The sequence below is a fragment of the Eutrema salsugineum genome, unplaced genomic scaffold (genome assembly GCF_000478725.1).
Source record: "Eutrema salsugineum unplaced genomic scaffold, Eutsalg1_0 scaffold_19, whole genome shotgun sequence".
NCBI classification, from domain to species: Eukaryota; Viridiplantae; Streptophyta; class Magnoliopsida; order Brassicales; family Brassicaceae; genus Eutrema; species Eutrema salsugineum.
Window position 1 is genome coordinate 1,211,615 of NW_006256838.1, and position 14,606 is coordinate 1,226,220.

The following is a 14,606-nucleotide window of genomic DNA, read 5'->3' on the forward strand; positions in this document are numbered from 1 at the left end:
TCTGCAAAATAATATATTTTGAGGTTTTTCATTTCCAAAAGTCTTAACCGGCTTTCAGGTTTTGTAAAATAAAAACACTAACCTGGTAATTATGAGAAATAAATACCTAACAAGATCTATGAATCCCTCCAAAACACTAGTGTAAAGAGGATTGATGAATACTTATGGCATATCAAATGTACAATACCTAAACCACCACGACGAATAATCTGATTTCATCTTCTGCTTCTTTTCTTTGGCTGTTGATACTCTTTTCCTGATTCCCTACCCCGTTTTCCCGTAGCTGCAGCAGTCACTTCCTCTGCTTCCTTTTTCGACTGTTTTCGTTTCAATGAACTCTTATTACTATTATTCTCTATCTCAACCTTCTTCTTACCTGTGCTGTTACTCCTCAATTCCCTCGGTTTAGCTTTACTGTTCTCTTTCTTAACCTTACCATCACTCTTCTTCTCACCTTTACTCGTTGTTTCTTTTCCTTTCTGTGGGGAGTTCTTTTTTATTCGCTTCAGGAATTCAACCACACTCTTCTTCTTATCTACTGTCTTCTTCTCTGTCTTAGGAGTCTCTTCCTTATCATCATCATCATCATAATTCGATGAATCTGTTTTTGAATCCGTTTGTTTCTTGTTATTATTTTTGGCTCTTCCCATTTTGGTATCTTTGGCAGCAACACCGATACCTTTGCTCATTCTCCTCGAGCTTCTTGCAGCAACAGCAGTAGTCACAGTCTTCTCCACCTCTGAAACTTCCTGAGATTTCTTCTCATCTTTTTGTTTTAAGCTTGAAGAAGGAGACGTCTTTTTCGAAGCAGAACTCTTCTTCTTACAGACAACAAGAGGAGGAGCAGCAGAGGATTTCTGTCTACTATCCGACGATTCAGATTTTTCTTTGATGACACGGTGACCCGATTTTCCGGTTGCTTTCTTCATTTTGTTAGAAACGAGGGTTCTTAGCTCTTGTGCAGCCATGGACTCGGAAGAAGATGGAGAAAAGAAAACAATGGCATTTGTGAAGAGAAGTATGAGGTCTCTGTAAAAGGAGAGACCTGAAGAAACATAAGATCCTTTCTCCATCTTCTTCTCTATTGTTTTAATGTCCAAATGCTGCCTTATCAATCTCTTGTAATCCTTCGTCTCCTGCGGAATATAAAGACGAGATTATGAGACCCCAAGAAGAGTTTCAGTAGTGGGCTTTCATGTGTATATATTCGAGTCTAAAGGCCTAGCAAAAGCCCAAAAACTGTCGGAGTAAGGGCGGCTGGAAAGTCAATAAGTTGACCATATCCTGAAAACACGACAAAGCCATGTTTCAACGGGAAGCTGCCAGGTGTCCAACCAAAAATGGTAAATGGGTGAAGGAAAAAAAATAAATTTTCTCTTCGTCGAATTTTTTCTGTGTTTGGGAAAAAAGATAACGTTAAAAATGGGGCGCTCCCATATGAAAAATTTTAACAGCATAAGAAAATTATAAATCAGATATGGAAGTGAAATTTAAAAATCGAAACGATACACGGAGATATTTGCTACCATATGAAGAATTATATGCGTTTAAATATCATAATAATAAGAAACACTAAAGCGTAGTTCGAAAAATGGAGAAGGTTGATGATCGAAAAAAGTGAAAAGAGTTTGATTTCTTTTTTATAGATATTAGATAAAAAAATTTATCGGAGTGGTCCCGACCAAATTGGACAATATGTGGATTATTTTATTGGTCGTCCTTGAAAATTCTCAAGGGGGAAGAAGAAAAGGAACCAACAAATCTACCATGAAAACATAAAACATATAATGAAAGCTAAAATTTTAATTTGCAATTCCATTATTTTTCAAAAAAAAAATATTAGCCAATTATTCTGTGAAAAAAGAAGTTTAACATTTATCCGGCAACAGATTATTTAGGTTTTTGGAAAGAAACATATTATTAGGCTGGAGTAAAAAAAAGCATTATTAGGTACTATATATAGGCCTGATTGCCGGAATATATAGCCAACTAATATAATATAGACATTTTATTATTAGAATGAAATCATCTTCTGAATATTTTAGTAAGTACGTCTTATTAAAAGAAAACGATATAATAATAAGAAATGCAAATTCCAACACTTTAAATTTTAAGACTAATTGTCCAATGTATTAAAAGGAAAAATAATTATTTTTTTTTTAAAGTTTGACAGCATGAAGAAAATTTGATAACGTAGGAAAATAAGGGAAAAATATGTACGACAAAAAGGAAGTTTAGGCAATTGCTTGCTTACCTGGCTCCGAAGCCGGGATTCGAACACGGATCCACGAGGATGAGACCGAATCAGCTTAATGATTTCTATCAACGGCTGTGATTTATTTCCGGCCGATTTGATATCACCGCCGCTTCCACCGCGGGTACTAGTATCCTCGCCGGTCCTGTACTTATGTCCTTTCCTCCTCTTCCCATGAACCGTGGACGTTCCCGATTCGCCCAACTCGCCCGAGTGACTCATCTCCGATCTTCTACTTACCGTTCCTTCTTCCATTTCCGCCGCCTTAAAAGCAGGATCAGGATCTGGATTTCTCGAATTCTCGTTAGCATTAACCTTCCTATCCCCGCCTAATCGTTCGTGATCGGCGATTTTATCGACGGAGGCTGTCGAATTCGACTCGTTCATCGACCGGTTTTCAGACTCCGTCGTGTCCCGGTTAAGTCTCGCCGGTTCGGTTTCGTTGCTCCGCGATCGAACCGCCATAGCGTCGTCTTCCAGATCTGGTTTATCGTCTCCATCATTTCCGTCTTTCTCCTCCTCTAATTTCTTAACTTTTAACTGAAGCGACCTAATCAAAACCAAAAAAAAAAAAATTCAAAAATGATTTAATTTTTTTTATCAATTTTTTTTAAAAAGCTCAGATCCAGCGGCGGAGAAATAGAGACTCTCCGTACAGTATCGAGTCGTCACATCGCTGAACCTCTCGCCGGAGCTCCGCCACACGAAGACTCCGTAACTGCTCGAGCCAGGGGATTTCACCGTCTCTATCATCCTCCGCCGCCGCTTCGCTGTTTTTTTCTCCATCGTCGTCGCCGCCACCGTCGACGGGATCTTGGAACCGACGTTTGAGATCTTGATACTTGAGCCTGCAATTCGGGGCGGAGGCGTTGAGAGAACTCCGGGACCCAACCTCCTTGGCGACGGAGTCCCAATCGGTATCACCATGGCGTTTAACGGCGCATGTTAACACAAGCTCCTCCCACGTTCCCCACACTTGACTGATCTGATTGAGATTACAGTTATCGTCTCCGATACGATTGTTACCAGAATCACCGCGACTGTAAATATCGTCGTCGTCGTTCATGCCGTTCGATGTTACTGCTTCTTCTTCTTCCTTCATCATCCTTCCTCCTCCCTTCACTAGCCTAACAAACAACACGCTCGCAGTTTTTAGGGATTTTATTATTTTTAATTTAAAAAGAAAAAATTATTTGCTTTTTTTTTTTGTTTGTTCTCTTGTATCTCTCTCACCCTGTTTTAGATTTCGAAGTCTTTATATATGATGAACTTTATAATCTTTTGAAAAATGAAAAATAATTTTTATTTAGGTCTTCTTAGCTATTTTTCTCATCGTCACATGAAATGATATAGACCTACGTACAAGATTTTCACCTTTGCCTTACCCACTTTGATGTGTATATATATAACCGGTCGAGTCTAGTTGGATCGGGTCGGGTCAACCAACTCTGCCTCGCTTCGTGTGCAAACCGTCTACGCAGGGGAGTAGGGGAAGGTTTAGATATTTACAGTAATGCCCCTCCCCCCTCATGGGTTTAGTAAAAAGAAAAATTAATGGAATGTTCGTTTTCATCGATATGTTGGTAACTAAATTTGAGGTTGGGTATGGAATTTATCAACTTCCGTGAGATTTGGGCCTTAAAGTATGACTTTATGAGTTGCGTATAGGCCTTAATAGACCGAACCGGTTCCTCTACCTTTTTCCAAAGCTTTGGTGTCAAATTCAATCGGACCGGGATCGTTAATGTAACAAAACATAGAGATGCTTGTAAGTTGTAAGATAGGAAAATAAATTTTAAAATATTACCAAAAAGGTGCAGAAGTATATTCGCATTAAGTTAGTACACAAACGAACGATTATGTGATACAGAGTTACAGACAGGGCTTGATGGGTTTGATGACATGATTTCAAACTTTTTAAATTAAAAACTCATTACTAAATAAATCAAATAATTTAAATTACACTCACCCACACACAAAGTTAAAGAGTAGCTAGGATTCAACGACTCCTCTAGTCCTCTTCTGTTTTCGTAAGCCACCTCGTACTCGTAGTTTACTCACTCACTTAAGAAGACAAACAAAAGCATTTTACCAAAAAAAAGAAGAAAGACCAATAAAAGCAAATCCATGGATCTTGCTTTGGAACAATTTCAAACTTTTTAAACTAAACCCATCACTAAATAAATCAAATAATTTAATTCACACGCACACACACACAAAGTTAAAAAGTAGGATTCAACGACTCCTCTAGTCCTCTTATGTTTTAGTAAGCGACCTCGTAGTCGTAGTTTACTCTTGACTTAAGAAGACCAATAAAAGCAAATCCATGGATCTTAAGCCAGTGGGTTGACTTGTTTAATTTTAGTGTAGGATCCTTTATTCAATTGTTGATATTATTGTGTGCTCGGAAGAACCAATAAGAAGCCTCCGAAAAAAAATGTATACACGTTCTGACAAAATGTGATAAAAGCTACCCCATCAAATGGAAGAGAAGGAGAGAAAGAGAATGAACCCTGACCGACTCAGTCAGGGTAACTCAGCGGCTCAAGCGCATGAAGTTATCGAGCCAGTCCATGTTTACACTCTTCGGCCTCTCAAGTGGTAGTCCAAGAGCTCGGTCCCATATCAGCTGAAACCAAAAGAAGACGAGAAGACAAGTTTGAGTTTATTGTGATGGCTCTAATGATCTGTACTAAATGCGAATATACTATAGCACAATGCATGTATATATGTATGTATGAACCTGTGAGCAGATTCCAAGACTCCTTGAGACGCCAAAAAGAACCGTGTAGTATCTACATTTGACCCCAAAAAAAATGTCTCTCTTCAGTAAAAGAAGGTGCAAGCTTATGTAGTCACACTTACACATGAGATGAGACTGTGTGAATTCTACCTTGCTTCGGTTAGACCATAATAGTTCAGTAGCACTCCGCTGTGAGCATCAACGTTAGGCCACGGGTTCTTGACCTGTAAACAGCGATTTCAAGATTTAATAAAACCAATGAGAATGAGAAATGTGGTAGTACATGAAGTGATGATGGGAAATAGTACCTTTCCTAGCTCGGTTAGAATGGGAGGCACAACTTCATAAAGCTTTGACACCTATCGAGTTGAAATGATATATATGTGAGCCAGTGAAAAGTTAATAGACATGACCACATAGATTAGAATTAAAAAAAAAAGAAGTTACCAGTTGAAAAAGAGGGTCATCAGGTAGATGCTTCAAGGCGAACTCTCTTTGACATACATATCTTGGATCCGTCTTACGCAAAACACCATGTCCGTATCCTGGAACTACCTGCAAGTAAAAAAAATTGGTTAAATATCCCTGCACTTTCTTAGACTAACCTCACAAATCAAAAACATAACCCCAAACTTTTATTCACTAATCATATAGAATAGTTGGCTTGTCATCACTAGCAGTCAATACATATGGTCTGTCTCTATCAATCAATAACTTAACTTTCATTAAGATCACGTTAGCTTTATAATTTCTAAAGGCAAAGCAGAGCACTTTTTTTTTTTTTACCTTGCCACTGTTTAACGTTTCCCATACATAGTCTTTTAGCTGTTCCTTTGATATATTTTCCCCACATTCCTCGACAACCGATTTGATCCATAGCAAAACTTCCTGCAACAAGGCCATGCAGAGTAACAGAATAAGATTCAATTCTCAGTTGTTATCACCTCTAACTTTCAGTTGTACCACAATATTATCAGAAATTTAGCAGCTCATAAGAGTAAATTTCTTGGAACTCTTCTATAATATACTTGTTGATTTGAGCAATATAAGATCAATTCAGGGATAAGGTGGGTACCTGATTAGCCAAACCATGGAGTGGCCCAGCTAAACCATTTAACGCAGCTGCAAATGAAAGATATGGATCTGAAAGTGCACTCCCGACCTAAATGAGTAAATATCATTTATTAGCCCAAAACAGAACCATCAGAAACCGCTAGGAATTCAAATAATTGGGAGTAAGAACATACATGTATTAAAATGATATCATATACTATCATGCATTAAAAACAAAATAAAATTCACTTGATGACAAAACCAAGTAGCAAGACATACCAGGTGACCAGCGTGAGCACTAACATTTCCACCTTCATGATCACTAAAATAAAAACAGTAGGAAAGAAAAAACACTTGATCAGGCTATAGAAGTTTATAAATAGTTGTAAAAACATAATTGTAAATATACTAAAAGAAAACATTAGCTTATTGATTATGTTTAATGAGACAAATGTGGAAAGAACCAGCAAAAAAAACCTGTGAATAGTGACATAAAGCCTCATGAGCTCTTTCATCTGAGGACTATCAAATCCCAGCATGTGTGAAAAATTTGCACCATAATCCAAAGAATTGTCTAATGGAATGATGCTACCATCCTTAAACATCCTGCAATGTTACTTAGAGTATATATTCAAGAACAGTAACAAGGAAGAAAAAAACCCCCAAGTCCAGAAGCTCACAACATGGAAAAGGGCATAAAAATCTAACCTCCGATAAACGTATGAAGCTACAACAGGAACACGGGCAATCAAGTTGAGGGCATCCTCAAAGGTTGGCTCCCAGAACCTGCGATGCAAAGCTCACTTTTTTTTTTATGGTTCCAGCTACTATGTAAGCCAATCAAAGAACAAGCTATAAAATATTGATCAAGTTTATACTTTGACTTATGAACAACACCCTCCTCATATGCCTTCTGGAACTCACTTTGAACCTGGAAAACAATTCAACAAGTTATGACACTCCTGAAAATTGACTACTTCAAAAGATACACAGACAAAACTAGTAAAGAACAGAACCATCCACCTGGAGGGCCATAACACCGCTAGCAAATTGAGTCATTGGATGAGCTGTAGAAGGCAAAGCATCGATAGTTTTGTAGACGTAATCTGCAATGGAGGTTAAGAATAAGCTAGAGTTTGTATGTTTGCAACCATCATAAAATTCAGCTTTGGCCAAAATTACCATCAGCTGCTATTTTGCAACAGAGGTCACAAAACAAAGGTATCAGAGTGGTGAACTACAAAGTATGAACCTGGAACAGCCGCACGATCAGCCAACTCTTTTGACAATGCATCAACTTGCTCTTTCTTTGGCACCTAGTATATAGAAAAGAGGGAGAGCTATAATTTAAGATCATATATTAAAAAATGGTATGATATATGGCCGTAACCATTTTGGATTACAAATGTTAAGAAAATCACACCTTTCCAGTTAACAGAAGCCACAGAAGACCCTCAGGCAAGGGCTCGCCTCCAGACTGAGCTGCAGGTAATACTTTTTGGCATTCAGGAATCGACAAGCCTCTAAAGCGTATCCCCTGAAATGAGAGATCAGAGCATATATTATATTTCTATGAACAAAGGCAAGAGCATATGTTATCTTCTATATCTATGAACAAAATCCATATTATATACCTCTTCTGCATCAAGCAATGAGGTTTTCCAGAGTAATCCAGTCATCCCTCTCATCCCACCAAGTACCTTCACAAAGGTTGCAAATATAAATTGAGTAATAATATATAGAGTGAGTATATTTATATATGAGAAGGCTAAAGAAAATAAAAATCATTAGAGCATCAGCAATGGAGCAACTGATTTTGGGATGCTTAGCTATTAAATATTATTAAATTCAATAAACATCGATGCTTATGAGTCTCAAATAAGCATCGCTTCTTCATTTTAATTACTTTTTTCATTTTTTTTTTGGCTAAGCATCGATGCAAAATGGGCTAAGTATCACCGTTGCTGATGCTCTTAGAATTCATACCATATCTACAGTGATGTTTCCCACTGGGACATTTCCATGTTTTGATTTCAGTTTCTTCAGATGGTCCTGAAATTATAAGTGTTGTGTATGAGAGTAACACAGCAACTAAAACAGAGAAAAGAGCTTCACTGAATGAAGTCTTCCCTAACATAGAAACAAATGTCAATCACTCAAAACGAAAAAGTATACAAATTCAGTGAAACACAACAAAAGTAGCATCTAACCTGTTGTTCTGGGATTATCTCTTGCAGCTGCGACTTCAAGTCCTGCATTGCCATTTTTTGAACCAACATCAACAACAAATCTCGAAAATCAATCATGAGATGGGAAAAAAGAACATTCTCCGGGAAAAAAAAAAAACAAACTTTCACTTTGTTTCAAGCAATTTACATTCAAAATTTAATAACTTTTTCATCTCAAACTGAAAACCTAAAATTACCAATGCAGAAGAGCTTTGCATCTGCAGCCATCTCACGGAGTTGCTAAGTGAAGATTGCTTCCCCTGAAGCTATATTAGATCCAATCATCAAACGATCTGCATTTTTTTTTTATAAAAATGGCGGAAACAAATACAAAAAAAGGGTAAGCTAAATCTACTCACGACACGAGACCGAATGCTTGAAATGGCCGATACGCCGCGAAAAAACACCATTCTTCAAAACTCACACCTAATTACCATTTTTTAGCAAACAAAAATGATCCGTTAGTAATCTAAGCAATGTACATTGACCAAAATGTGTCAGAAATAAAAGGCGATTACGTATGATTCTACGAAACACAAACAGAGAATCCGGTTTACCGGAGATTTTTAGATTCCGGCGGGGAAACAAAACAAAATAAAACAGAATTCTCCGATATATTGAGACACAAAGGAAACGAGAAATAGTATCTTACCGGAGATTCGAATGATTCACGTAAATCGGAATATCGAGAAATCTTTGCAACGTGATGAACAAGTGTTTCTCTGATCACCAGATGCTAGGAAAAGACTATAGAAACTAAACCAAAACACGGTTTCTTCCTACCAAGCCGGAATAATAAACCAATTCATTACAGTCTCAAAAACAAAAACCGATCGGTTTATAGCCAGGTTCAGTTTGGTTCGTTATGTTATTATATATTTCGTCCGATCGAGTCCGTGACTCGCAAGAATCGAAGCATCCGCAACGATTCTAACGCCTAATATAAAGGTCATTAATAAAACTAGCTGTTTGGTAAACTTAAAAGTTAAAAGGGTATGTATTTTTGCTCTAAACTAAAACATTTTGTTTCATTGGACAAAGTAAAAAAAATGGCAAACGAATAACTATATATTTTCAGAAAAGAAACAATTTCTTGAAGCCACAAAGAAAAGACAAAGCAAAGTATTCGTTATTCTATTATTTAGGTCGAATGGGCGGTTTGAAATTTTTCATTCTCCATTAGTAAATTTTGGCACTATTTTTAAAATAACTATTGAGTGATCAATGATGTAACCCAACTATTAAATATAAGAAACCTATCTAGCTAAAATAATATTAAAACCATACATGTCATGATAGACATGTTACTTATTGAATAATAAAACTTCTTGAATAAGAAAAGTAAAAAGGACAAACATTATTTTCCACATAATTCTACTGTTTATGTTTATTCAAATCCTTATAGATGCTTCAATTTCTATTCTTAACATCATATTATTTATATCGTATCGGTATTCGCAGTTTGTGTGAAACCTTCTGCAACTGTATGCTACTGATTATGTTTATGTCTATATTTATGAATTGTGTTTCCACCTTCCATATTCTAAAGTTTTGAGAAACCGAAAACCGAAAAGTATGTATCGCTAAATGAAAACAGAACTTTTTTCATTTATCTATTAAAGTCAGACCTCTTTTACTTTGACAGAAAAAAAGTCAGACCTAGCATTACCTTCTAAAAATCATGACCCATCTATGAAAGAAAAACTAACAACAATTCAATCGCAATAATATTCTCACGTTTATATATAACTTGCGCAACACTAAAGTCAATCACAAATATATCAAAAGAATCAATACACGCATGCGTTAGTACAACGTGTTACACCAAATTTAAGTAGAGCTTTTGCCTGATCGGAGATCAAAACTCAAACTCTCTTTTCTCCTGGAAAAATCAGTCTACCAAGTTAAATTAAAGGGCAACCCCAAAAAAAAAAATCCAAACTTACGTATAGCTATACAAATTATGTATATACCTCCTACGGTCCTACCTAAATGATAATCTTCTTCTCAACCTCGTGCATCACGCTGGTCTATGCCTCAAACCATGTCTTGTTACATCCCAAACCGAACAAATGATTAAATCATCAGAACCAATAGGAATCAACATTAGTTTAAAACCCTAAAGATTATGCAAGGCAAGGTGTGTCGGAGTTTAAATTTGCTGTTGAAGATCAAACCATCGACTTGAGAATATGTTGTCGTCTTGATCAAGATCGATCAAACCGTCTAAATCAAAGTAAGTGTTTGTGTTCGAACCTGATCCCCATTCTTCCTTCACCACGTGGCTCCCTAGAATCCTGTTGGTCTCCGCTGTATGTTCTTGGCCGGATTCTTGATTTGTTCTCGTTGATTTTTTCTTATAATCGGTTTTGGCGATCTCCGGTTTTCCGGTCAGACGTTGGACGAGTGTACGGAAATTCTTGACGTCGGTGTTGATAATCTCCGGCGCAAAAATATGGATGATACGGATCTTAGGTTTGATCTTGGTAATTATTTGGGAGTTCTTGTTCATGGGAACCAAAGTTTTTGAACAATCTCCATAAAAGCTTTTATGAGGAAGATAATCAAGATCGTACTCAGTTTTCACTGAATCTCTCACCATTCAGACAAAAGAAACGATTTGTTTTTTTTTTTTGGAGGTTTCTGTATTGTTTCAAGAGATAATATACAAACTTTTGGATTATCTGCGTATATATACACAAAAAGTTGTGTGGATATGATGATATAGAATACACAATTAAATACAATATCATTGTTGGTTGGTCAAAAACATTAATAAAAAAAACATTTATTAACTACAAACTGAATATGAAAATGCTAAGAAGTATAGGACGAGATAGCTATGGACCTGCCCTCCATTACACACATAAGAACAATTTGATTTGAATATATTAACTGTAAAAATTCCCAAGAGAATGATCTGTTTCTTTTACGCTATCGAAATCAAATGAATTTCCAAGTACTGATGTATTTTAAAAATCAATAAACAAGTAAAAACCATAAAGTAGATGGCGTGAGCAATGTTTTATTTTAAGATTAGGTGGAATTGACTTAGCTTATCGAGTTTCGTTACCCTTGGATGCGAATTTGACTTTGTTTTATTTATGAATATGTTGATTGTCGGCATAATATTCTTTTATGGCTTCTGGAAATAGCGTTACTTCTACTTGTAAATTTCTATTTACAGAACATACAGAGGAATATGTAATTATTTATTTATTTATTTATGGAACTATGGTCTAAGGTAGTTTTTATCGTCTTTTAGGTTGATGTATTGGATGTATAAGACATACATTTTCGTTGATGTTACTTCATGTTGTAAATAGTATATATGCATATAGAGAAAGCAGTAACGTTCAGATCTTCTGTGGCACACGTACTGCCTTAGCCAAAACCGACCAAGAAAAGCAGATTTAATGTGACCTACTACTAACAATTTAACAAATACGACAGACACTCGCCACACATGATATGTCCTTCAACTGTGCACGTGCAAGGCTATTTGTTTGATTTGATTAATTATTAAAAGTTCAAACAAACACAACGGCCGATAATCATACGGAGAGGTCGCACAATTCCATTATCCAAATTACTATTTTTTTTAGTTGTCAACAGCTTTCAAATTATTAATTTATTATACTTACATCAACCGAGTTTTTTTTTTTTTTTTTCACTACTTGAATGTTGCATCAGCCCAGTAAAAGGTCAAAATTATTTAATTTATAGAATACATCATTACATATTTGACATTAGCGTGTTTGGTTTTATATAAATTTTATAGAGTTTTGACATTTGTATGTAAGTAGCTGTATGATATATTGTAAGGATAAAAACCATATTTTTCAGTCTTTGTTTAATGTTATACGCGGGAGGATTGTAGACTTCATCTCCTCGATCGTCATATCTAGTCTAGGAAAAAAATATACTAGGAAGTATTATACCATGTATGTATTAATGTATACAATTTAATGATCTAGCGTAGTCATCATTAATTAATCAAATGAAGAACCAAACAACAAAATCTTTGATCATGAACAATTGAACATAATTTTCTTTTTTATATCTAAGATTCGTAATTTTCTTGAATCCTTACGTAGTTCTCTCTCTGTCTCTAATGCTTGAATTTGGGTGGCCAGTTGATTTACCACTTGGGGTAGACAACGGTCGGGTTCAAATATATCTGCTTATAACCACGGTCATTCATCACTAATTCACTACAAACAATTCATATAAATAGATGTCTTAAGAGTTGTACATGGATCTCAACAACACCTTTAATTCTATACCATAACAGAACTATAAGCAAAATAAAATAAAAGTGAATAGATGCATGATATATCTAGTTTTAACCATCAAAGCCCAAAACATATCGAGTGAGATTTGTGTTGACTAGTATATCTTTTTGAGTTCTATACTCGTAGTACTCCGATTAGACTGAGTAGATTTACATTTTACCAGAATTGATAACATCGTCAGAGAAATAATACTCGAGAAATTGAAAAACGTAGAACAATCATTACCTTTACGTTTTGTTTCATCAATTATTGCATCGAAATAAGAGAGAATGATTGACTAAAAACCATGAGCATGAAACAACTCTCGTTCCTGTGACATATTCAAGAATCGATTAAAAAAGCCGAATCTGTAAATAAACAGAAAACAGAGAAGAAGAAGAAGAAAAAAAACTCAAGAACACACACGATTATTTGATTTTGAAATCTTTCTCAGCTATTGAAACTTGAAAGCATATAGCTTTCTCAAGATGGCGTCGTGTTGCCTCTCTCTCCTTCAATCTCTTCTCTTCTCACAGCAATTCCCAGACCTGAAACCGTCCGAGCCAGGTTTCTCTCCATCTCTCCAACTCCCAATCTCATCTGCTCATGGCGACGAGCGAGTCGTCTCAACGCGTTTCTGATTCCAAGCCAATCGTCTTCTTCCTCGTCTCCGTCGACAATCGTGGCCAGATCCGAAAGTCGGATCCTCATGTCAGCCTCAGAACCGCCGGTTCCCACGCTCGCCGCCGTGGGGAGCTCGAATCGGCAGAGCGGACACGAGTTGTGATCCGAGAGCCAAGGGACGATGCAATCGGAGTGGTATATATGGCTACACGGCAATCTCCGAGCGGATTCTCCGACGGAGAAATCCTCTTTGCAGACGGCGCAGAGCAAGACGGATTCTGGATCGGGAGGTGAGTCGTCATCATCGGTGGAACAGAGCATGGAGGACGAGATCTGGATCGTAGGAATCGAATCGATGTCTGAAGATTTCAATAACGAAGAAGCAGAAGAAGAGGATGAAGAAGAAGAAGATCCGGAATTCTCGGATGCGAGATGGCGGAGAAGACGGTGGAGGTAAGGACTATCGAGGAGGAAATTATCGTCGGAATTAACGGTTGGATCAACGAAACACCAATCCTCTTCATCATCGTCGTCGTCATCGTGTTCTCCATCTTCGTCTTCTTCAAAATCACCGATGGTAACGTCAAAGAGAGTAGAAGGAGATTCGTCATCCATGCTTTCGAGGAAATCGATGCGGCATTGAGGACATAAGAGAGGAGAGGAGACGGAGGAGGATGAAGAGAGAAGGGAGAGACTCATATCGCATTCGTGACACCAATAAGTTCGACGATCCGGCTCGCCGTGGATGGTGGTGGTGGTGGTGGTGGTGGTTATGGAAGACGACATCGAGAAGTGGTGGTGGTTGCGGAGAATGCGAGTGAGAGAGAATCCGAAAAAAAAAAGAAAAAAAAAGGAAATTAGTGGTTGTGGTTGTGTACTAGTGATAATGGATCCATGATTGGTTAAAAGCCTTTGTAAGGCCCTTATTTTGGAGCTTTTTTATTTTAAAAAGTGAATGGATTAAAGTTGGTTTCAAAGGGCCCACCATTTACTTGGCTTTATTCGGAAGGTTTGGTAGTGGGTCTATCTCTCTATTCTCTCAAGTCTTAAGTCTTGCATTCCTTTTTTTTGTTATCCATCCATGAAAACAGTTTTCTCCTTTTGTTTTACACAATTTTCTTATTGAAATGTAAGATTGTGTTTTTAATATCGTTTACTGATTCATATATATGAATGATAGTTATCTTAAACATGTTATAGTAGTACAATCGGTGTCTCATTGTTGCTACATGCACCAAATCCGTATGATGTATACAATATATGATGATAGTTAAGATGGCATTTTGTTATATGTGATTTCGCCGAATAGTTGTTTATGTACTTTGACAGTGGGAGTCATATTGGTCTAGCGGTAAACCAAAAAAAAAAGAGAGGTCTAATTAGTAATTTAAAATAGTATGAGTTTCTTAACAATTAGAAAAAGTGGTAAG

The 14,606-nt window shown here is 36.8% G+C and overlaps 4 protein-coding genes across 6 annotated transcripts; all 4 read right to left on the reverse strand.

Moving 5' to 3' along the window:
* Positions 1–7: 7 nt before the first annotated feature.
* On the reverse strand, positions 8–3,564 carry LOC18020113. The gene is made up of 3 exons (XM_024157008.1): positions 2,911–3,564; positions 2,255–2,804; positions 8–1,136 (listed from the first exon to the last, which is right to left on the reverse strand). The coding sequence occupies exons 1-3, from the start codon at positions 3,357–3,359 to the stop codon at positions 216–218; spliced, it is 1,920 nt and encodes a 639-aa protein (XP_024012776.1). The 5' UTR covers positions 3,360–3,564; the 3' UTR covers positions 8–215.
* Positions 3,565–4,790: 1,226 nt separating this feature from the next.
* On the reverse strand, positions 4,791–8,688 carry LOC18020114 (citrate synthase 5, mitochondrial). Its single transcript, XM_024157010.1, has 19 exons — positions 8,638–8,688; positions 8,476–8,538; positions 8,261–8,302; positions 8,037–8,102; positions 7,685–7,750; positions 7,474–7,587; positions 7,303–7,366; positions 7,074–7,156; positions 6,929–6,981; positions 6,759–6,836; positions 6,528–6,656; positions 6,330–6,372; positions 6,073–6,159; positions 5,784–5,885; positions 5,445–5,552; positions 5,306–5,356; positions 5,148–5,221; positions 4,998–5,049; positions 4,791–4,883 (listed from the first exon to the last, which is right to left on the reverse strand). The coding sequence occupies exons 1-19, from the start codon at positions 8,686–8,688 to the stop codon at positions 4,791–4,793; spliced, it is 1,419 nt and encodes a 472-aa protein (XP_024012778.1).
* A 1,742-nt stretch (positions 8,689–10,430) lies between these two features.
* On the reverse strand, positions 10,431–10,880 carry LOC18020115 (VQ motif-containing protein 18). The gene has a single exon (XM_006402562.1). The coding sequence runs from the start codon at positions 10,878–10,880 to the stop codon at positions 10,431–10,433; it is 450 nt and encodes a 149-aa protein (XP_006402625.1).
* Positions 10,881–12,381: 1,501 nt separating this feature from the next.
* Positions 12,382–14,067, reverse strand: LOC18020116 (E3 ubiquitin-protein ligase RDUF1). Of its 3 annotated transcripts, none has more exons than XM_024157012.1 (3): positions 12,979–14,067; positions 12,799–12,883; positions 12,382–12,458 (listed from the first exon to the last, which is right to left on the reverse strand). In XM_024157012.1, exon 1 carries the CDS (start codon positions 13,960–13,962, stop codon positions 13,036–13,038), a length of 927 nt encoding a protein of 308 aa, XP_024012780.1. In that variant the 5' UTR covers positions 13,963–14,067; the 3' UTR covers positions 12,382–12,458; positions 12,799–12,883; positions 12,979–13,035. The 3 variants fall into 3 exon arrangements, with proteins under 3 accessions (XP_024012780.1, XP_024012779.1, XP_024012781.1); XM_024157011.1 differs by having other exon boundaries at positions 12,386–12,492; XM_024157013.1 differs by lacking the exon at positions 12,382–12,458 and having other exon boundaries at positions 12,494–12,883.
* Positions 14,068–14,606: the final 539 nt, after the last annotated feature.